General features: G+C 31.1%; 2 protein-coding genes and 1 long non-coding RNA gene across 3 annotated transcripts in view; 2 read left to right on the top strand and 1 right to left on the bottom strand.

Annotated features, from left to right (window-relative positions):
- LOC143192729 (uncharacterized) overlaps positions 1–8,872 on the bottom strand; it is an 84,491-nt gene extending 75,619 nt beyond the window's left edge. Inside the window, exon 1 of the long non-coding RNA XR_013004869.1 lies at positions 8,593–8,872. This is a non-coding gene — a long non-coding RNA (uncharacterized LOC143192729). The remainder of the gene's footprint in view (positions 1–8,592) is intronic.
- Positions 1–25,116, top strand: part of LOC143192947 (neuroligin-4, Y-linked) — an 808,161-nt gene that overhangs the window by 94,435 nt on the left and 688,610 nt on the right. The window lies entirely within an intron of this gene.
- Positions 9,250–9,691, top strand: LOC143194159 (chymotrypsin-elastase inhibitor ixodidin-like). The gene is made up of 2 exons (XM_076400744.1): positions 9,250–9,374; positions 9,433–9,691. The coding sequence occupies exons 1-2, from the start codon at positions 9,317–9,319 to the stop codon at positions 9,624–9,626; spliced, it is 252 nt and encodes an 83-aa protein (XP_076256859.1). The 5' UTR covers positions 9,250–9,316; the 3' UTR covers positions 9,627–9,691.

The raw sequence follows: 25,116 nt of genomic DNA, 5'->3' as shown, positions 1-25,116 counted from the left end.
TTCTCGTTTAAAATGAACTTAAATTTTTTTTATTTTATAAATGGAATCAATTGATGAAGAAGAAACTAAAAATCAATTCGGGGTGAGAATGCGCATTATAATAATGCAATAAGCAGTAATTAAGGCTCGTGATTAAGGCCATAGTCAAATTGTTTATAATGAACAAATTACGATTTTCATGTCTTGTTATTTTTTATTACAAGGCGTGAACGCCTATATTAGCAGTCGGTATTAGAAATAATAGGCTGCTTGCTAGCAAAAGTGGTCACAGCTAGAAGCTGATAGGTTCGAATCCCATAGGAGATGACTTCGAAAAAGGAGGAGGTTCTATGTCAGGATCTGTTGGGGAAAGGGGAAAATCGAGGAAAAATATCAAATTTCAAAGGCACATACTTAATTTTAATTAATCACAATCACAATTAAGTTTCACATAATTTTTTTTATTTAAAATAATCAGACATTTGTGTATAATATTATGGCTGAACTCACATGTCAAAAAATCTAAAATAGTTCAGTGTAGAGGCCATTCAGTTTGCTTTTTAAGCATTGAATATATCATATCAGACGTCGTAGAAGCATTGGGGTCAACTCTTTATATGGCACAACGATTAGAACGTTAGGACCACGCGCGGAAGTCGCAGGTTCGACTCTAAACGAGAACAGCTTTTTTTGTTCTAGTTGGGTTAAAAAATTTGCCAAATCATCTAGACTAAGTAGCAATCATTCTTTCCTCGAATTTTTCCTCATACGGGCTTTTCCTTTACTAAGCCTACCCATTGTATCTACATAATTTATTGAGTAAATATCTAATACTAAAAAGAGAAAAATAAAATATTCTTAATAAAAAAATTCAACCGGCTTCAGTATATAAATAAGGAACTCCAAAACAATAAAAAATAATAATATGAATTTGTGACATACACAAAATTAAATTACGAAAAAACAAATCTAATTTGTTGCTCGGCACCGACTTCAAAATTATCAGTTAGGGTAGTTAAAAGTAGGTAGAAGTTAAAATAATATCATAAATAAATAAAAAGGCTCAGGTAGTTATTAAGCTAAATTTTGTATATAGTAGAATACAAAATACGTGTAGTAGATAGGTGAAGTTAGGTTTTTGTTTATTTTTATTTAGTTATTGCAACGATTATTATGTACTTGTTTCTCTTTTTATTTATTTTCTGAAGTAGGTTCATTTTTTTTTAAATATCTTATGCTTATGATTCTTAATATACTATAATAATAGCAAAATAATATAATGATAGCAAAAACTATTTTAGGGTAAATTAGATGGCTCAGTGAATGGAGGTAAAACGAAATGAAACAGTGGTGTTTACATTATGTGACCGTTATTTATTGAAATAATATAAAAATGTGAAAAATACAAAAATAGATAATAAAACGGATGGCAGCGGTGTTACCTGGAGACGAGGCTTGGGCAGTCGATGGTGGCACGTCTAAACCAAACGATGGTTGAGTACTGAATCAATGGAAATACCCTTCAATAACATCCCAGATAAAGGTTTCGAGGTTGCCAGCAATTCGTTGTCGGGTTCTAGTTGGCTCTGCTGGCACCCCGTCCTTGTTCAACATCTGGGATTATATTTTTGGGTATTTTGTAGACCCTTTTTCCATTATGTAAAATTCGACATGCCGCAAGATCGCTGCACTGTAAAATCCGAGAAGTAGAGCCATGTCTTCTGTGATGGCTTCTAAGCTGGTCAATATGTTAGTAAGTCGACAAGTGGGAATGCCAAGGACTAGGCTTATGATCTCACATTTATCAGTAGATCGAGTCCAGATTAACCCTAACCCTTGGTAATAAAAAGGAGACTCAAATATATGTAGCTCAAGTTAAGCAGTAGGTTCAGTTACTAAAATAAAGTTGTCGTAATGGAAATCCCAGTACATAGATATATTACGTACAGTTATTAACTTACTCTTGCATTCTTTCGCATATATTATTTCTAGATATAGAATCCTACCTATTGTATGTAATGGAATATATACAAAGAATAATGTGCCCTAAATATATTAGGTGAAGTAATACCATTTCCTAATACTATAACAGTATTTCGCTTTGGCTGCAATCTCACGTTATAAAATATTCTGATTTCTTAAGACCGCTGTTGTTGCATTTCGAGTGTGGTTTCCATGGAGCGTACACAAAGAAAATGGGCAATAAAGCTTAGTTCAGAATACATAGGTAAGTTTATCCGTATTTTCCCGTTTTGGTTCTTACTAGTCGGTACGGTTTACCTAATATTAAACAGTAACTGTTCGAAAATAATACAGTGGAGCTGCCGTTTCCTAGGATTTATGCGTTTGATGCATTTCGGGAATGGCACAGTGAGAGCCTTTTAGTGTACTCTTCGAAATAGTTAAAGCTTTAATTCCTTAACACGGTCGAGTATTATCTTCCTTAATACTATATTTGATGTCTTCCAGCGTTGTTTAGTAAAAATCGATTTTCCTGCTAGACTCTTACGCTATAATTATTTTACTGGAATTGTTCACAAAATAATTTTGTGTCAAATTTTGTGAACTACCGAAAATCCTATCAAATACACCAGATATTTTTGTTTTTTTATTGTGTTGATGAGCATATTGTTAAATACATTGTATTAGATTTTCCAATAAGTTCACTAAGTATCATTTATTTTTCTGATGTAGTTTTAAAACAGGTCAATAGCGTTTATTATGTATTTACTTAGTATGTTTTTTAGTTAGCTCTAAATCTCAAAAGATGCGTGTATAAATTTGTCAGCCGTCGGATCATTAGTTTGTGAATTATAACATTTTGAGTGAAGAAACTTTTGTTATTGTGAAAAAAATGGATAAAAAGGAATTTCGCGTGTTGATAAAATATTGGTTTTTGAAGGGGAAAAATATAGTCGAAGCAAAAACCTTGCTTGATGCTCAGTTTCCAGACACTGCTCCATGAAAATCAACCATCAAGAATTGGTATGCTAAGTTTAGACATGGTGAAATGAGCACCGAAGATGGAGAACGAAGTGGACGCCCAAAAGAGGTTGTTACCGACGAAAACATTTAAACAATCCGCAAAATGATTTTGAATGACCTTAAACTGAAATTGAATGAAATAGCTAACACTCTAAAGATTTCAACTGAACGTGTGCATCATATCATTCACGAATATTTGGGTACGAGAAAGCCCTGTGCAAAGTGGGTGCCGCGCGAGCTCACATTTGACCAATCAATCTACAACAGCGACTATTACCTAGCGTTATTGGACCGTTTGAAGAACAAAATCGCCGTGCGAAGACAATGCACCGTGTCACAAGTCAGTGAAAACGATGGCAAAGATCCATGAATTGGGCTTCGAATTGCTTCCTCATCCACCGTATTCTCCAGATCTGGTCCCCAGCAACTATTTCCTGCTCACAGATCTCTAAAGAATGCTCGCTGGGAAGAAATTTTCGTCGAATGAAGAGGTGATCGCCGAAACTCAGGCCTTTTTTGAAGCAAGGGACAAATCGTACTACAAAAATGATATAGAAAAGTTAGAGGGTCGCTATAATCAGTGTATCATCCTTGAAGGGAATTATGTTGAATAAAAAAAACTAATTTTGCTAAAAAATTGTGTTTTGCTATGGTAGGCCGCGGACTTTTCAATTGATCTGTTAGAGTTGTAAATGAACATCAAATAAAAATGTGAATAGGCACGTTAAATTTATTATCTTATTCAAAATTCAAAATTTAAAATTTAATTCAAATATAATGATTCAGGCTTTTAAATATGTAACAATAACAATAATAAAAGTTTTAATTTTTGTTCAAAAATATATTAAACTGGAAAGTGTTTTATGAATTTCGGTTTCCAATGCATCAAATGAATACTTGTTACTTTATTATTTTTACTAAACATATAACGTCGAATGCCTTACGAAAGAAATACCTTTAATCTAGTTCTATTGCTTGTTGCGGCTCTTGACTTCGGTTAACTAATAATTGAATAAAGGTAGGAATCCATTAGCTTTTAAGAGATCCACTGACAATAACGTGTAGTTGATCACAGTAAAGGTACATTTGAATTTATCAGTTTCTGTCGTTTTGATCATAGAACTAGAATTGATTATGTAGTTTCCTATTATTGTTAAGGTCCAATTCAATTAATTCGATTTTAATAATTTTTTGTAGAAGGTTTAGCACTAATATGTAAAATATGTCATTATACTATATATTTTTTGGAAACTCTTGTATTAATTTTAAAAACTAATTAACTAGAGTACCATCAACATTTTGTACATAGATCAAAACGTAAATATTTAGAATCGATATATTATCCTATATCAAAATATCAAGGATGAAACGTTATGTTCAATTCCAAACAGCATATGTATTCGACAGCTCATTTTGCCATAAGCTAACAAGATGGTGAACATAAATTTACATAGAATTATGCACTAGTATGTAATAATATATTTCACTTTAAGTTTAAAAGATATATAGTAAAAATATTATTTATTAAAATACTTTATCAAGGTAATACTATTAAAAAAATCTTATGACAAAAGTCAAAACGCTGTTAGTCTAGTTTATGCATTGTTGCGGTTCACAGTTTATAATTAATCGGGTGAAATTAGAATGCGTTAACCTATAACAAATTGTTTCATTAACACGCACAATTGGTGGCGATAAATGTAAATTTGAGCGTGGTAATTTCTCTTGCTTTGACTATAAAGGTATTCAACCAATAATTGTTATAATAGATAATATAGAGAAGGGCGGACAATTTCTTCTCTATTAGTCTATAGGTCTGTTATCTATAATTCTCGAAATATTTAATAAACTGTGTATTAAAAAACTAAAAAGAATAAAGATATTTATACAATTCTAGTACAATTTAATAATTTTATATTCTAATTCAGTATACAGCATATACATAAATGTATTTTTAACACAGGCTGCGGCTCCATACCTACAAGATAGAGATTACAGCGAAGAAACAAGGTATAGTGTGTGGCTAATTTTAAATATTTTAATATAATAAATTAGATTGATTATATATAATGTTTTGTTTTTCTATCGACTATTATTTCGTTGATTTCGTCTAGAAGTAAAATTACGTAACGATGTTGTTTACTGTATTATTTAAATTTATAATACTATTTCAATTATTAATATTTTAGGGGAATTAGTCGAGATGAAAGCCGAAAATCGTAACTGTAAACAAAATCAAACTATTTAGTCAACCCTAATGGGTACTTATTCTATTGCATAAATTTACTAATACAATTTTTATTGGCCAAATCAGAATAAGTATTATTTCAAACAAGAGCTTTGTTTGCATGCCAACAATATTAAAGGAATTGAATGAGATTTGACAGTGTATTTGTATATCCACGCACTTTTTTATTGGTTTTTTTATTTGGTTTTTATACATCACCTATAAGGTCTGAATGTACCTATCTCTTTAATTCTGATATATTTTCCTGCAACTTTATATTATTGATCTAATAGAATCATGTATATTTCAAGCATATACACCGCCGTTTTATCAAATGTTTATATATCATCAAATACGTAAAACATCTCTTAATAAGATTAATTATATCAATATTAACAAACAAATTTCAAATTTAATATATCTTATGAAACACTATTATAACTTTCGGATATTACCTTATACAGGTAATTTTAATGTTATTGTGTCTTTCAAAATATATAATACTTTATATTTTAATTTTAACTCTGTTTTAATAAATATGGCAGTATTATATAGCTAATGAATGCTTACTGGGGTTTATATTTCTTAAAGATTAGAAAACTGCATTTGCGTTTACAACATAAATTGACTCAGTTCATATTGTAAATGGTATCATGAAAAATAGATAGAGGCATTAGTAGTTTATTATTAGGGTAGTATTAATATATAATCGGTTTTATTGTTGACTTTAGGAAAATTATGAATTCCTTACTGTTGCTAGTGGTGTTCTTAATTTGCAATACTGCGACAAACGTTGGATATTATTTGCCCATTTGTTATTTTCACAATCATCCACAACTTTCACATCATCACAAAAGCCATACCATATTACGCATAATAATAATAAGTAGGTGGAAATCACAAAAATTAAAAATTGTCTATATTTTATGGTCTATACGTCAACACATAAGCAGCAAATAATAAATATAATCAGACATTTATTATTGAAAACCGACGCAGGACCGCGCTGAACTACACAATAATGGAGTAAATCTTGTCGTTCCCTGTTCTCTTCTGGGATAACATCCCGGAATGAGTAGATATCAACCAACATCCCTACTAAACTTTGTATTTATAACATAACAGGTGACGAATATACTGAACTTTTATGATTATATTTAGGAGGAGTTTATAAGAAGTGCTACTATAACGATATATGCTAACGACACGGTGATGCCAAATGTCACGCCATGCATTTGTATCGACGCCTAACTTTTAGGAAAAACATTTTCACGGGCGTATTTGCGTTGGAGGTAAGCCAAAAGTAATGGCTTATAGGATCCCAAATCGAAGTTATCTATAAATAACAAGGTGTCGCTCTATAGGTAAATCCTTACGCCCTTTTCTAATGCCATAGTATTGATACGAAATGTCAATATCCTATTCCTCTGGGACCTATAGCAGATACAACTTTTTTAAGCATCTTTAATCCTTATTACCATTATACTAAGTTTCTATGGTTTGAGTAAGGAAGACAATTGATATTGATTGAGGAAAACAAGCATTTTATGTTATAAAAGGACATATTACAAAACTGCCTATTATTTGATATAGTCTTTAAATATTAACGATTTTCTGCCTCAAGATTGTTTACTTTCTTTACTTAATTTCGAAATGTTTGGACCGAATATTAATATATTTTGATATATATTTAATTTTTTTGTTAATATTAATATTTTTTGTAAATTGATTAAGAGAAAACTGAAGTTTGAACTGAAACAAATAATAATATAGGATTCACATTAAATAGAAGAAGATTAAAATATATATTTTGTATAATTTGTATAGGAGAGTAAAAGCAATTATAGATAAACTAGATTTAAAGTTCGAATTTCAAAGTCATCCAAGTATATAGAGAAACAGCGGTTATTGAAAAGGCGTTTAGAGTAGAACAATACTGCTTTATAATATTTTAGTCTGATGAGGTCCACAAGATGAGGAAATGAACTAACAGGTCAATTGAAAAGTCCCCGGCCTGACACATAGATGGCGCTACTGTAATTAATCCTCAAAAGATGCGTGTATTGATTTGACAGCTGTCGGATCATTAGTTTGTGAATTATAGCATTTTGAATGAAGCAACTTTTGTTATTGTGAAAAAAATTAATGAATTTCGCGTGTTGATAAAATATTGTTTTTGAAGGGAAAAAAACAGTTGAAGCAAAAACTTCGCTTGATGCCGAGTTTCCGGGCACTACCACAGGAAAATCAACCATCAAGGATTGGTATGCTAAGTTTAGACGTGGTGAAATGAGTACCGATGTCGGTGAACGCAGTGGACGCCCAAAAGAGATTGTTACCGACGAAAACATTAAAATAATCCACAAAATAGTTTTGAATGACCGTAAATTGAAATTGAATGAAATAGCAGACACTCTAGAGATATCAACTGAACGTGTATATCATTTTATTCACGAATATTTGGGTATGAGGAAGCTCTGTGCAAAGTGGGTGCCGCGCGAGCTGACTTTTGGCCAAAAGCAACGACGAGTTGATGATTTGGAGCAGTGTTTGAAAATGATCAAGCATAATAAACCCGAGTTTCTGCGTCATTATGTGACAATGGATGAAACATGGCTCCATCGTTTCACTCCGAAGTCCAATCGACAGTCATCCGAGTGGACTGCATATGATGAACCCGCTCCAAAGCATGGGAAAACGTAACAGTCGGCTGGCAAGGTTACGGCGTCTGTATTTTGGGATGCGCATGGAATAATTTTCATTGACTACCTTGAAAAAGGAAGGACCATCAACAGCGACTATTACATAGCGTTATTGGACTGTTTGCAGGACGAAATGGCCGAAAAAAAAGAAAGTTCTGCTTCACCAAGACAATGCACCGTGTCACAACTCAGTGAAAACTATGAAAAAATCGATGAATTGGGCTTCTAATTGCTTCTTTATTCACCGTATTCTCCAGATCTGGCCCCCAACAACTTTCCTGTTCTCAGATCTCAAAAGAATACTCGCTGGGAAGAAATGTTTGTCGAATGAACAGGTAATCGCCGAAACTGAGGCCTATTTTGCAGCAAAGGACAAATCGTACTACAAAAATGGTATTGAAAAGTTGGAGTATTAGTGTGTCACCGTTTAAGGTATTATGTTGAATAACAAAAAACTAATTTTGCTAAAAAAATGTGTTTTACTATGGTAGGCCGAGGACTTCTCAATTGACCTGCTATTGCCAATTTCTCTAGGGTCATGTCTCTTCGAAAGGTGCATTCCCACCAGTGAAACTTATTTTTAGTAGTGTCTTGTGGTATTATATCCACTCTATATTGCGATATCTCAATACAGTACAGTATTTCTGAAGATATATATATATATAGCTATACTATATATAAATTAGAAGTAGTACTCACCAATATATTTAAATGGACTAGCGATTAGAAAATAGCACAAATCCTGTCACAGCCAATTCTGAGATTCGGTACTTCTTCAAGTACAATTAGAGTAATACCTCATCAACCATATCAGTCGTAGATTAAATTAGAAATATTAAGCTAGATAGAAATCTGAGTATATCCGGTTCAATATTGAAAACTTGTTCTGCTTAGTCGGAAGCTGCTCTCTGATGAGTAATTCAGTCTTGCAATATATTTAAAATGATGCTGTGGCTAGAAAGGGTGTATTATGAGTCGATAGCAGATAGCTAATAATATAGAATATATTTAAAAATTAGCATATTCATATTTATTACGACTAGTAACATATTTAACATATAACATATTTTTCTCAACTTAAGTAATTAACACGTTTAGAAATAAATATAATGAACGAATTGAATTACCATTTGTGTTTTGTAAAATATAATATATACTTTATACTTCAACTTTATTTGTTTACGTAGATTATAATAATTGAAAACACATTACAAGTATTTGTGGTATTTTAAAACTTACGATTTCGCCTGTTTTATATTTCTTTTGCTGTCATTAATTGCAACTACTTGGTGATAATGAAAGCAATTAAAACGTTTCAACATTTACTCGTGTATATAAATAGATTTTTTACCCATTTTCATTTAATTTTCATTTTTCTGTTTCTTATATAGTAAGATTTAACACTTTAGTAAATTGTAGTACAATGAAGAGTTTGTGTTTCGTTTTATTGCTGTTTATTATGGTTCTTGGATCTTCCCAAGGTATGTACATACACTAAATAAATTATGAGTACAAAAATAACACAATTTTATGTTTAAGGGTCATACATTTGTGGACCAAATGAGGTGTATAAGTCATGTGGTACTGCTTGTCCAGCAACCTGTTCCAGAACACCAGAAGTGTGCATTGAGGTTTGTAGAGAAGGTTGTTTTTGTAAGGATGGCTATGTCAGAAGCGATGACACTGGGCTCTGCATTCCAAGATCAGCTTGTCCTCGAACTTCGTATTATTAAAATGAATTCATCTTGATTTATAAAATAATGTATTCGAAAATAAACAACTAAAACAAAAGCACAAAGATTGAAAAATTTATTTAAAACTTACAAACTACTTTGACTTTTTATATTGATATTTAAATACTATTAATATATGTTTTACATATTCTGTCAGCATATCAATACTAATTTCTTCTTCAATATTGCTAGGGAATATTTCCAATTCTCCAAAAATATCATTCGATTCAATGAATAATAAAACATTATGTAATGAAAGAATCAAATGGAATATATACAATTTTATAAATATCTAGTGAAGGTTCATAGCTCTGTTGGTATAGTGGGTGGTATATGTTCAGGTAATAAATCCAAACAACTTTGTGATTGTAAATGTCGTTCTACATCTTCAAATGTCATATGGCCATCAGACAAAATATTGGTTGTGGGCACTAGCAGGACCAACATGTTGAACTGAATTACTGTGAGGAACTTTTATACCTTGATTATATATAATATAAATTTCATCAACATACTTATAAATTTAATAATTATAAATTTGCATTAAATATTTTTGCTTATTACCTTTTTGGTTCTCTTTTAATAGGCGATTGGTTATCTTCAGAAGATTCTGTCTCATCAGATTCAGAAGTTCGGTTACATAAGTTTTGTAGTAAAAGTTTATCTAATAAGAAAGATCTATTTCGTTATTTGAAGAAATCGTATTTGAGCTAAACGAAGCGCTTGCTGAAAGGCCCCATCTTCGTATAATAGCCAAGTATTCTATATAGATCATTTGCTAATACATTTTCAAGGCTTAAATTAGATTTTGAAACTTTCTTTTATTATTTTATTTTATTGCTTTCTGATGAAGATAAACGTAACCTAAATCGAAAAGATTGATTTATCGGTCAATATTAAAAGTATATAGTCTAGTGGGGTTCAATTATGGGATTGAAATAAGTCGTCAAATCGGCTAGTTATCCAACATAACCCAATCCGGAACTACTGGAGAGTGCAGATGAACTTGGGATGAATCAAACCCTAAAATTTTTATGAATTATATAAGTTGACTATTAACTCTACCTTAAGCAGATTTAATTTAATTTTAACAGTTCAATTGAATAGTCCCGGCATGACTATTCATGACACATAAATGGCGCTACTAGAATTAAATCCATATATTTTTTAGTTAGCCCTAACCTTCAAAATATGTTGTATAAATTTGGCAGCTATCGGATTATTAGTTTGTGAATTATAGCATTTTGAGTGAAGCATCTTTTGTTATTGTGAAAAAAATGGACAGAAAGGTATTTCGCGTGTTGATAAAATATTGCTTTTTGAAGGGAAAAATACAGTTGAAGCAAAAACTCGGCTTGATGCAGAGTTTCTGGACATAGGCTCAGGAAAATCAACCATCAAGGATTGGTATGCTAAGTTTAGACGTGGTGAAATGAGCACCGAAGGCGGTGAATGCAGTGGACGACCAAAAGAGGTTGTTACCGACGAAATCATTTAAAAAATTCCCAAAATTATTTTGAATGACCGTAAATTGAAATCGAATGAAATAGCAGACCCCCTAAAGATATCAACGTAACGTATACATAATATCATTCACGAATATTTGGGTATGAAAATGCTCTGTCTGTCGGTGCCGCGCAAGCTCACTTTTGACCACAAACAACGATGAGTTGATGATTCGGAGCAGTGTTTGAAGATGATCAAGCGTAATAAACCCAATTTTTTGCGTCGATATGTGATAATGGATGAAATATGGCTCCATCATTTCACTTTGAAGTCCAATTGACAGTCATCTGAGTGGACTGCACATGATGAACCCGCTCCAAAGCGTGGGAAAACGAAACAATCAGCTGGCAAGGTTATAGCGTCTGTATTTTGGGATGCTCATGGAATAATTTTCATTCGCCATGAAAGAGGAAGGACCATCAACAGCGACTATTAAATAGCGTTATTGGACCATTTGAAGGACAAAATCGCCGAAGACAACCGTATTTGAAGAAAAAGAAAGTGCTCCTTCATTAAGACAATGCACCGTGTCACAAGTCAGAGAAAACGATGGCAAAAATCCATGAATTGGGGTTCAAATTGCTTCCTCATCCACCCTATTCCACAGATCTGGCACTCAGCGACTATTTCCTGTTCTCAGATCTCAAAATAATGCTCGCTGGGAATACATTTTCGTCGAATGAAGAGATGACCGCCGAAACTGAGGCCTATTTTGATGCAAAGAACAAATCGTACTACAAAAATGGTATCGAAAAGTTGCGAGATTCGCTATAATCAGTGCATCACCCAAAAATTTATTACTATGGTAGGCAGGAGACTTTTCAATTGATCTGTTAGTTTTAAGGATAGGTACTGATATATTACGTACGAATTGATATCTCTCGTTGTAATCCCCGTTTTTTTAATCGACATCGAAAAAGGAAGAGGTTCTATATTCGATTTTATATATTTTTTAATGTCTGTTCGCCGATATCTCTGTCAATTATGAGCCGATGTTGAAAATTCTTTTTATATTTTTTTAAGCACTAACGTTATGTTATGATACCTCGTAGAAGCAAATCAGGCAACTGTTTGTATGATGTATCGCTTATAACGTTATGCTCACACGTGGAGGTCGCGTTTCATCGTTTCTTTATTGCTCTTTTTCATCATACGGATTACACTTTTAATTGGGCTATCCATTGTATCCAATACTGATTTATATAACTGCGTAATTTATTTAGTAAGCATCTAACACTAAAAAGGAAGAAATTAAAATATTTGTAACAAAAAAATTGAACCGACTTCAAAAAATAAATAAGGAACTCACTAATAACTAAAAAATAATCAAAATTGCTTTTTTAACACACAAAGAACATTTAAAAATAAAACAAGTCCATAATCATCGTTGTAATAACTAAATAGAAATAAACAAAAACTTATTTAACTCGTTTACTACACGTATTTTATAGTCTACTATATACAAATCTCTTTCTCTCTACCTAACTCCCTACCTCCCACCCCTCTTTCTCTATATCTATCTCACACACACACAGCAAAGAAAAGTAGTAATAAATCAAAAAGAAAAGTGATAATTAAAGTAGTGGTTATAAATCAATAAATAATTTAGATGTTAAGTGTATCTAATAAAATATATCAAATTTAACAAATATATATAAAGCATTACGTGAAATTTGCAATTAAATTATTGCAAAAATTATATAATTATAATTATATATTTTTCTCATACGGAACTATATATTACATTATATCACACTCTGGTTAAAACACACGTAACAACAACGTGTTCAACTTTAGGAACTATTAATATTATTTCAACGTTAATGCGATGTTTAGATGCAATTTCGTATTCCATTTTTGCTAATGCCGCCTCGGATATGAAATTATACGATATAGTATAAATAACAACGTCCATTCCGTGAGCATGCCTTGCCGTCCTGAATTTTGTTTTAGTTTTCTCCTCTTTGTGTTCTCGGTTCAATAGAAACCGCATTTAATATGTAACAATGGCAGTATTAAGATTTGTTAATATCTCGTAACACGAGACGGCAGGTTGGATAAAGAAGCGTTAGAGTATTATTATACTTGCGGTTGCATTTCTAATAAAAATGTCTTATATTTTTAAATAATTACACTTCCGTAAGCTCCTTCATAATTTCAGATTTCCTATATAATTATATATAAAGGGAAATATAACAAGGTGATAATATAGTAAATATGTGGAAGGTCTTAATTTTTATCTTACTAAAAATTCTATCAGGGACTAGTATTAATAGTATTTAATATGTTTGCAAATATTAATGAATAAAACAAAGTTTTAATATTATTTATATAGTAAATAAATTGATATTTGAGAATTTACATTGCTTTGTATGGGAAGAATATGCAGGTGTCAATATATGTCTGTCTAAATTTGTAAATTCGTTTTACGGTCAGACAATATTATCCTTGTCATTTTATTATATTTAAAAAGATATAGAATGCTCCTTGAATTCCTCCTTGAAAGTTCGAATATGTAACCAAATTAGCCTACAAACGTTGTCCGTTTGCCTGAAAACTGAAAACTTCTGAAAAATGTTCAAAATATTATAGTTACCGGTTATAAACCGTAAACGTTGTTTTAAGGCTTTGTTTTAATAAATTTGAAATCGCCCGGTTTTTATTGAAAAATTTTTGCGCGTTGCAGCTGCACTTTATATTAGTACGGACACGGTCACTATAATATCTCAAAAAATAAAAAGCAGTATAACCTTAAATTCGCCAAAAAGAAACCGTCTTTATGCGAAACAGGTGACGAATCAAGATCAATCTTAGTGTTTCAGAGATCGAATATACAAAATGTACAGTAAGTAGTTTTTTCAATAGAAACATAATTTAATACAATTATTTCAGAGAAAATTGTCTAATGGAACTTCCAGAGATTGCTTTTAAAAGAATACAATTTTAAAAACATATAACAAAATCAAGGAAGAATAATATTAATAATTATATTTAAAATACCCATGAATATTTCAGAATGATACATTGGGTTGCTCATGGCAAGATGATATTAAATATAGTATAAAGACAACAAAGGTTCAAGGAAAGAGGTAAACGTTGGAATAACTATCGAATAGATTAATTGTAGACATATAATTGTTCATGCTGGAAACAGGAATGGTTTTATTCCTGGTGCAGAATTAGCGTTTCTCCAAGGGTGACTACCATGAAGAAATGAACCATAACTTGTCTTTGCAGTAGTTTGAAAATCAGCTTTTAAAGAACTTGGAGGAACCATCAGTTATTGTTATGTACAATGCACCATATCTACCAGATATATATAGTACACTGGTGGAGTAAAATCCTAACAAGTTTATCAGCAAAGGCTGTAACTAAGGAATGTCTTAAAGTACATAAAATAAGTTTCTAGAAAATCATGTTAAAGAACTATTTCAAATTATTAGTCGGTAAATATAAATGAAATATTTAATTAGAAAGGTCTCCCTCCCTATCACTGTATTTTTAATCCACTTGAGTTTATATGGGGTATTGCAAAAAATTATTACAATAGATATTCAGGTCGAGGAGGATATTCAAACCAGAACTGTCTGGATTTATGGAAAGAGGCATTGTCGAAAATAACACCTTCGATTTGTATGAGCTCGATCAATCACATTGAAGAAGTAGTTGAGAAATGATAGAATCTTGAGCAAATTTTTAATAGATTGGAAATAAACAGCTTGGCTATTAACTTGACCAGTATTTCTGAAAGTGACTGTAATTGAATAAAACTTTATGAATGTTGGTTTATGATTCAATGCTGACGATTACCGTATACAGTATACCATTAATATATTTTAATAGTAGGGAATTGTATTATAGAGTGTGAAAGCCTTATGAGCATGTGTGTTATTGTTCAGAATGTACATGAACGTTTGTTTAACATGTATGAGTAGAGAAATAACACCAACTGTTTTGCAGATATGGCAAATGCATTAAGAAGGACAAACTAAGAAATTTATTAATATCATAATGACATTACACGGATACATTGCATCGAAAGAAACAAGAACTAAACGTAAAACATAAATATGCTCTCTAATGAAAGCAAAATACATTACTCAGATATAAAATTGTTAGTTGAGTGGATTAGGCCTTCGGGGGATACCACTACATACAAAAACGTGTCTAGAACCCTACGGATAGTAGTGTGGAAAAAAGCTCAATGTATGTATAATAAAACAACTGTAAACTGTAAATTATTGTGGCTGCAAAATTAATTGTAGTTTTAAGTTCTTCGATAATAAATACATTTGATATACTATAATGTTAAAATAAATTATATTTAATAAAATATTTGTTCAATTATTTTATTTATATTAAAATTTTGTTATATGTCAGAGCCTAAATGTAGTAAAACTCAGAGTAGCTGCGGCAACATTGCGACGTTTCCCGTGTCACTGCTATTTTGAACTGACTATAGTTTATCCAGTAAAACCATAAAAGCACGTCATCTAATTTTATGACATCAAAACGTTACAATGTTGCCGCATGTTACTTTGACTTTTAGTTTATTTTGGCTTTACTTTATATTCTAATGTACATAAAATAAGGAAACAAAAATAATGTTATCAAATATAAATTTTTTTTAAACTTATGGTACATCTAATACATGTATTTTCGAATAACTTAGATTATATGACAATAATTTGTCGGATTAGACTTGTTTAATTATAGATACATTGATCTCTTTTCTAAATCACCTATGGCGGCGCCTGGAGGCCTAACCTTTTTATGTTTAGTTCTTTCCTTCAATGTTGTGTTTCCGTGCCAAGTTATTCTGATATCATTGTATTTCTTCTTAGTTTCTTTGTTAGTATCTGTTTACATATACCTTGATAAAATTAGATTTGATCGCTGTATGCTGTCTAATGCATTTGCCATATCCGCAACACAGTATTCATATACTCTGAACAATTACACACATATATCTGCACATAAATCTTTCACACTCTACAATACGATTTTCTGCAGTTATCCTATATTAATTATATAATTACTTTTAGTTGTTTCATTTTATTGTGTCAACATTGAATTATAGTCCTGCACATAGAAAGTTTCATTCAGTATCTGTCAGTTCCTCCGCTATTATTCAAGTCAATAACTAACCTGTTAATTTGCAACTTAAAATTAGTTCACAATTCCACCATTCGTCAATTCATTTTTCTGTGTGATGCACTTGATTTAAACCAAGGAGTGTAATTGTAGACCTTCTTTCCATATATCCAAAGGGGTTCTTGCTTCTATATCTTTCTCGACTTGCATGTTTATTTTAGTAATTCTTTGCCGCATCCTAAACAATTCAAGTTGATTCAATATAAAGTGATAAGGAGGAGGACCTACGAGTTTGTTTTGTTGTCTTTATATTCTATTTATTTAGCGTCTTGTCAAAGGTATTTTGAAATATCTATGTCTGTACTATGTCTGTACATAAATCGAAATAACGAATCTGCTTTGATTTTACTACATGCTTTTAAAAATAATTTGTGGAAGTTCCGTCTGTTATTTAAATTCTATGTCTCGATGTTTTGTATCAGTATGAAGGTATAACTTACATCACTAAAAGAGCTACATATCCTTATGTATTCTATTCATACCTTCCAAACTAGTAGTTATCTCTGAAATAATCTTTTTAAATTGTATTTATATTGAAAAAAAACTACTCACTGTTTTCGAATAGAACTAACATCAAGGTTATTCGTCACCTTCTTCGTATATAGATGCTTTCTTTTCGGCGAATCTAACATTATATCAGCAGTTCCTTCCTCAGAGTAAATCAAAATAGTTTTCAAGTAAGATAAACATTTTTGGTTAAGCCCTACACATTTTACATCAGATACGTAATTCGTTCATAGTTTCGTTATGAATATTACGACTGTTATCCTTGAAAGTTTATAATCCCTTATGCCAAATTAAACATTTCTAAATTTAAATTTAAGCTATGAATCGATTTAAGTCAATAGGTGTTTAAACAGAATTAAACAAAACAGTTGGTAATTCCTCAACGACAACTTGTCCTAATTGCCGTATGCCTGCGGGGTTAGAATGTTTCTCCACAAATTCCTGAATAATGTTTGAAGTTGGGAAGCGATGGTTCCGGATAGCGCAAGAGGTCATTTTCATTTAAAGCCTAGTTAACATGTTTTGACTATAAAGCCGATACTGTCACAGGTAGTGAACTTTACAGTTGGACCAGTTGTGTAACGAGATAGGATATTTGCAAAGTAATTATAAGTTTCAGTCTTCGACCGCCATTCGCGTCTTCTGCAAACTTCTAAACTCATTATAGATGAGGAAACCGAGATCTGCTTCGATTACTTTTTAACATTCCGAACGTGGTTAAATAAAGGTCTCAAATCTAATAAAAATCCAACCTAAAATAAATACGCTATTCCGACATATCTCTAGTTTGATAGTTGCAATAACTAAACTTTATTAATATGCCTTTATGCAGTGTGCTACCAGTGCTGTCAAAATATCAATTGATGGGATGAAAAATTTACAATAAATGCGAACATTTTTATAATGTCAATTATAGTTTCATCTATAGAAATGTATGAATAATATGCTATGGAAATACGTAAAGATAACTGACTGAAAGATTCTAAATAATATTATATTGATTCAAGGCTCCATTTAATTCACGTTTCCAAATATATTGTAATAAACTTTTTCTCTATACACCTTTAGTCCAGTTATTTTAAAATGTAGTATATCGACGCCATTTATATAAAGATTGTTGATATTTAAGTCACATAGACCGTTGAATTTCGATTCGTGTAGATTGGTGAAAAGAGTGTCAAACAAATATTTTACCATCGATATTACGAGTGGTTTTGTTTATCGTGAGAGTTGTAAAATCCTTAGAAGAACGATTTTCTTAGCTTTTTCATTCGGATATATCGCGGAACGTATTGAAAATGATCTTTGAGCATTTAGTGTTGTTCTGCATGTATGTTTATAATTTGTTTATAGGAATTTATGCTGCAGATGTCTTCTTCGTTTTTGTTAAAAGAAATATAGTTCAATATTTTGCGGTTATAGATGCCATGGTTAAAAAGTCATCAGAATAACGATTTTGTATAAAATGGCGATTTCCGGAAAGGAATGGTGATGCTGGAGGAATCCTAGGTTAAATATGCTAAATCCAAGGATTAGTATATTCAAAAATAAAATCATTTCTTAACTGAAAATTCTCAGGAGGTGAAGTTATCACCCACGTGTAGTATAATTACCTTGGAGGAATAGCTGCACCTCTTCTAAATTCTTAATATTAATAGTAAAATATTGATGTGATAGTAATTATTTTTTAAATTAATTTTATTTAAAATATATCAAATTTGTTCCTATTGTAATCTTGAATACTATTGCTTGAAGTAGCTCTGGAATATAGGAATCTGGAAGTAGCCATTACAAATATTGCAGTAATTCGGTGTACAAAATTCGCGGAGTAAATGGATATAAGTGCATTGAACTAGAAGTGTAGTGTAGAAAAAATGACAGATAGTATGTGGAACCTGTTTTTATTATCTGGAACCTGTAAAAGAAGAAATGCTTTCCACTGGAAAGGTGCGGCATAATTTATTTTGAGGCTGTAATTATGGATATCAGGTATCATTACATTTTGTCGAAATAAATTATAAAAGTAAGTCTCCTCTTAGACCTACTACTTAACCTATATTAAATCTATTGGCTGACGAGGAGCCGCCTTAAAGACCATCCCACAAGAGATCCAGCCTTACTCACTCATGTTAGTGGCGTGATTGGGATAGCTTCTTTTGTTAAATTTATACGTCTTGCTTATAATAATTACAAAAGTAATTTAAAAATACTTGTGTGTTGCTGAGATTCTAACCTGTGACTGCCGTATCAAAAAAAAACCATTGTAAGAGAAATATTTTGGATTGGTGTTTGCTGTGAAATAGCTGTTTAAAATGTAAAGTTATATATTTAAATATAAATTTCTGTTACTGAGATTAATCATTTGTTTTAATTGAACAAAAAAGAGGCTGTGTTATTCCTATTCGTATTTACAGAAATAACACTATTTGATAAAGGGGCTGCAGTTTCGTTTTCGTCAATTTTCATTAAGCTCGAAACAATATCAGTATGCTAAGCGCTATTCGTGACTGAATACTAATGGATTCAGAAAGTGTAATCGGTTAATTTAAAGTAGATACTTCCGATACTTGGCTGCTCTAACCCAACTCGTTCTTTACTTTTGCTCCTTCGCGTTACTCCTCTCCTCTTGGGTCGTGGTTGAAATCTGTTTTCTTTCCGATAATTAACCGAGTTGTGTTATTTGTTCAGCTGCGAAGCCAAATTCAATAGCTGTTATTTTCGTACCGCTTTAGAATATGTTATTTTCTCAGGAAATGTTTCCTTATTTATTTTTAACAAAACTAACGACAGTTCAGTGAAACTTATTTCAGAATTATGGTTTTATATTGTTGTTTCTTTATGCCATCTGCAAAATTTTATTCAAATTCTATGTTAAGTTGTTTTTTATGAGAAGTAAGAATTCGTAGTACCTTTTAGATATATCGTTATCTAATTCTAAAATACAATGATAATAATAATAATTTTATAATGTATTTCAAAAAATGCAATAAGACTAAATAGCCATGGAAGCAGTGGAAGTAATTTCTTCTTTTAAATTTCTTTTTTTTATTTTTTCCAGATGGCTGTCTAATATGGTATACTAAAATTGACTCACTACTATTTTCAGGAGCTTGTTCAAACTCAACCTACTCGTTTATTCCATCACAAATTATTGCCTATTGTAAATTGACATTCTAAAAGGTTATATTTATTATTTTTATAGATCGTTTTCTTTGCAGAAATTTAGATTTTAAATATTAGTCTAGCCCTGTCCGGATAATCGTTGAAAAGTCAATGAATTCCTTTAATGTATCAATATAGACTGACATATCTCATCTAGTGACATAGCTACGGAAACTTACAACAAAATATTTTATATATAAAAAAAACAGCCAACATGAATAAAAGACCCTCATATATTTAGTGAGGCGGCAGAAGTTGAGATATGTTGGCTTGGAAGTTTTAATAGATTCAGCGCATAGCTCAGACCTTGCCCCACTCTATTACTATTTGTTCCGGTTTCTTTAAAATACTCTTAATTCTGTAAAGTTGATTTCAAGAGAGCCCTGCGAAAACAACTAGGTTCAGTTTTTCGCATAGGAGTAGCTGAAGTAGAACAGCGAAGACAATTATAATTTTAGTGGTATTTGAGTTTGAGTAATATTTCTCCAAACTATCTTATACACTGTAACTTCAGCATTATGAAAAAACTTGTTGGGTCAGTGCTTGGATTACTTTGAAAAACATATGTTCATTATTACGGTATCCATTTGTTGTTACAAAAATAACAGAAGCGAAAAGGTATAGTTACATTACTTTAACTAAACTAAAAAATCTTGTCAAATGATACTGAATCTGAATGTGCACTGGAGTAACAGATTTTTATTTGAAAATTAGCTTTAATAAAAATATATTTTATAAAAGACATAGACATATAATAATAGATATCGATAATAAACTATAATTTATTTTAATAGCATAATTCAATAGAATATATTATTTTCGATAATAGCAGTAATATGAATATATAAATTACCGACGTACAAAACGCTGGAAGCAAAACAGAAGATCGATTGATTATGCAGGAAGGAAATGGAAACCGCCCATCGCATTATCTGTTACTGCGAGTTTTCAGTCACCCTTCTGAAGATAAAGTTTAGTTTTAGTAGTTTCGGATATAAGCTTGATGAACTTCTGCATATTTAATACGTACGTATTAAATATTTATAAAGATATTTGCAGAACAGGGAGAATCATTATAAATTTAATCTAGTGGTATTAGAAATACTGTTTATAATTATATTATAGTATCTTTTTGAGGTTATTTGATTTTATATTTGTGTTTTATTTTTAATTTTTTTGAACATATAAACAGCATGAACAAATCGAGAAGCTTATTTAATAATGGGTATTTATGTTTCTCACATGTACTTTTCTTGTATTTTGTATTCATATTTTAACTATATTAAATTATATACAGGGATAGACAAAATAATATTAACACCATGATTGTTAGAACATTATCGGCCAAGATGAATAGTGGGCCAGACCTAAAGTTAACTGACTAACAAACATTAAAAAATATTAGTCCAGACAACGCAAAATTAACGTGGCAAAAGTGACAGCAAAACCCGACACTCACTTGAGTAAAGGAGTTTAGACTGAAATACTACGGCGGGATATCTCAAAGCTAACATTCATGAAAGGACTGTGATGAATTGATGAAGCTGGAATGGAAGCCATCATTACATTGTTTATTAAAAATAACCAGATTTATGTATGGAGAACCCCAAAACCAGCCTACGATCCGGACCCCTTGCTTGCTGCAGACAAGCATTGGGGAGGTTGGGTATGATACTGGCTAATCCTCTCATTTTCAACATTTATTGGATTACTTATTGGAAGTAATACTGTCAACTTCCAAGATGATAAATCGTCCATGCGTGTGCCCAAAATGTTCGTATTTGGTTTGAGCATCATCAGGATGTCGTCAAATATTTTCTTTAGTCAACTGATCGGCAGACCTCAGTATAATTGAACGTTAAGTGGAGTTTTAGAGCAGAGAGCGAGAAGTAGTATTTAATCTCCGACACTATTGAACTATTTGGTGTATATTTTGGTGCAAGAATAGTACAAGTGTCCGTTGGTACTATTCAGACACAGACACAAGAATTGTAGTTATTTTAATAAATAATTAGGTTGCATTGAGATATCAAGACTTCATATTATGTTGTCCTTCCACTGTATAAGTTATAAGTAATTAACTTCATACCTCTAAGTCACTTCACTTAAGTGATATTTTCATATATAATTAGCGGTACTCAATATTTCAAGAGTTTAAAAATTCTTAGTTACTATTAGTTCATATGTTTCGAAAAAATTTAAATATGAAAATTTTTATCTCGTCTTTATCTTTATAATAGATCTCGTCGTACATTTTTGCTGCATATTAAGTCTAAAAAATAGAAGTATTGAACATAATTATTACTTATAATCAATTACTTCTACCGAATTTAACAGACTTTTGTATATAGGGATTTTATTTAGGGATTTTATATAGTTAGGTTATATAAGTTTTTTGTTTGATTTTATTTAGTTATTACAACTATTATTATGTATATATTTTATTTTAAAATATTTTTTTATGTTAAAAATCTAAGATTGATTTTTTTTAGTTTTTAGTGACTTTTTTATTTATTTTTTGAAGTCGGTTCAATTTTTTTGTTAAAAATATTTTTACAGTTAATTATTTTAATTTAAGTAATTTTCTATAATATTTTTATATTTAGACTTATCAAGATAGACAAAATTTTCGTCGCTAGACAATGTTCGAAGTAAAGATGATTTAAATGTTTGCATTTGAAACTAAATTTTATAAATTATACTGTGTGAATTTTTTTTTGTTCTCTAGACAGTAAACAATATGGCTTTTTTATCAAATTCTATCTGCTGAACTCAAAAACGCGTGTCATTTTAAAGTTGTCATAAATTAAAGTACTAGAGATAAATAAAGACGATATGAAACTTTTATCATATTTATTTATTTATATTATTAAATTTATAAAGAAATTATTATCAATATTTACAAACAGAAAATGAATCAAAATAACTCAGGTTTTAGTGGTCAATAGAAAAAGCCATATATTCTTAAAGAAAATTACTAAAACTTTTTATTTTGAAACACCACAATCCTCTTTCATTACAAACCAGCGGTAATTTGCTTTCATTTTAGCATTCCATCTTTCTTGATAACGTGCTTTTATCTGTTTTATATCCTTATGAAAGCGTTCTTGGAAGCGACCTTGTTTACCAGTCACTATTCTAAGATTAGGAGAAAAAAAATGGTAATGCTATAAATGTATTTTTGAAGACATTCTGACCCCATCGTTTTGATCTTTTAAAACAAGTCATTCACTAGAACCTCAGCATTTTCAACTTTACGATTTCCTAAATATTCAAGAATTCCTTTCTTTAGAGATAACCAAACCGCTAACTCTTTCACGGTAAGATTTTCATTGAATTCATGTTTTTCATAAGTTTTCATATTTGTGTGCCAACAAAAATTCCTTATTTTAATGTAGCATCAGTTAATTAAGAGAAAACAGGTTTCAAATACAAAAATCTTTACCATTTTTATACATGACCTTGACAAGACTTTCCATTAAACCATGTTTTATATATAAGGGTGGAAGAACCGCATTTTCTTGTGGAATCAGATATTCATATTTAACGTCTGATTTAGCACAAAGTCAGTTCTTTTTGACCAATTTCCAACTTCATGGTGGTGTTTGGTGGCTCGACTATCCCACAAATAGAGAAAACAATAATATTTCTGAAAACTTTAACTCTCCTTGTAGTCTAATCAATATAGCAATAATTTATAAATCAGCATAAACTTTCCAGTTGTATTCTTTTTATTTGATTAGTCTAAAATTAGTTTGGTGTTTTCATACGTTTTTTTTCATACGTAATTGAATATACAAGTATGCGAGGATATCGTCTGCCATTGTGGAGTAACATAGCCTTTAAGCGTAATCAGTATTCGCACCATTACCAACGTGTTAACGTGACGTGTTAGACAACCATACCAATAGACTATGTTTTTAACAATGGAATATGAAATCTAAATACGTATTCTGTGTTTGTGTTAGAAAAATGGTCACATATTTTTCATAATGTTATTATTTTATTATTAAATTTCTAACTTGTTCTATTTCCTGAACGTTCGTGGTAAATAGTTATATACTCAGTGACTACTACCTGTTCACAGAACTTAATCAACTGCAGAGTTTCAGAACTAGTACTGGGTTATATCACTATTAAAGGAGAGTATATTCAGGAGTTATGTTGAGTTTTCCCGAAAACTTATTATTTTATTAGTTACGTCCGGCTTAAATAGACGTAATGCTGACTGGCCAGTGATCCTAAGACACCCAATGGAATATGAAATCGAAATACATAGTCTGTGTTTGTGTTAGAAAAATTGTCGCATATTGTTAATAATGTTATTCTTTTATTATTACATTTCTAACTTGTACTATTTCCTGAACGTTCGTGGTAAATAGTTATATACTCAGTGACTACTACCTGTTCACAGAACTTAATCAACTACAGAGTTTCAGAACAGTGGGCTACCTAAGTAGAAGCTCATATTGGAACTGAGGCAAATTGTTCTACAAGGAAGGCAAAAATTGAACTAGTACTGGGTTATATCACTATTAAAGGAGAGTATATTCAGGAGTTAAGTTGAATTTTCCCGAAAACTTATTATTTTATTAGTTACGTCCGGCTTAAATAGAGGTAATGCTGACTGGCCAGTGATCCTAAGATAGCCAATGGAATATGAAATCGAAATACATCGTCTGTGTTTGTGTTAGAAAAATTGTCACATATTGTTAATAATGTTATTCGTTTATCATCAAATTTCTAACTTCTACTATTTCCTGAACGTTCGTGGTAAATAGTTATATTAGATTCGGTGGTTCTTGTGCTTATGCGCTCGGTGTACTTAATAGCAATATGTATTATAAAAAGGGGATATATTTTAGATTAGCGTATTAACATTCTGGTTATGGCAAGTTAATTTACGGTTTCAATTATAATATAACTTATGATAATTAGATAATTACCATTACTCTAGATGCTGTATCTTAACATGCTAAATACAATTTATCTAATGCAAAACTAACTCAACTCGAAACTGTACTATTTGTCTAGATCCATTGAATATAAATACATGTTTCCTTCATTCTCCATGATAATGCTCTTCCGGCTCATTAACTCGGCACCGATTTGCTTTAATATTATGGCCCGAGCCAGTAATGCTATCGTTTAGATGTTGTGT

This window comes from Rhynchophorus ferrugineus, unplaced genomic scaffold (assembly GCF_030347505.1).
Source record: "Rhynchophorus ferrugineus isolate W39M unplaced genomic scaffold, kcgeb_rfMv2 rfM3, whole genome shotgun sequence".
Classification (NCBI taxonomy): domain Eukaryota; kingdom Metazoa; phylum Arthropoda; class Insecta; order Coleoptera; family Curculionidae; genus Rhynchophorus; species Rhynchophorus ferrugineus.
This window is presented reverse-complemented; position numbering and strand designations above follow the sequence as displayed.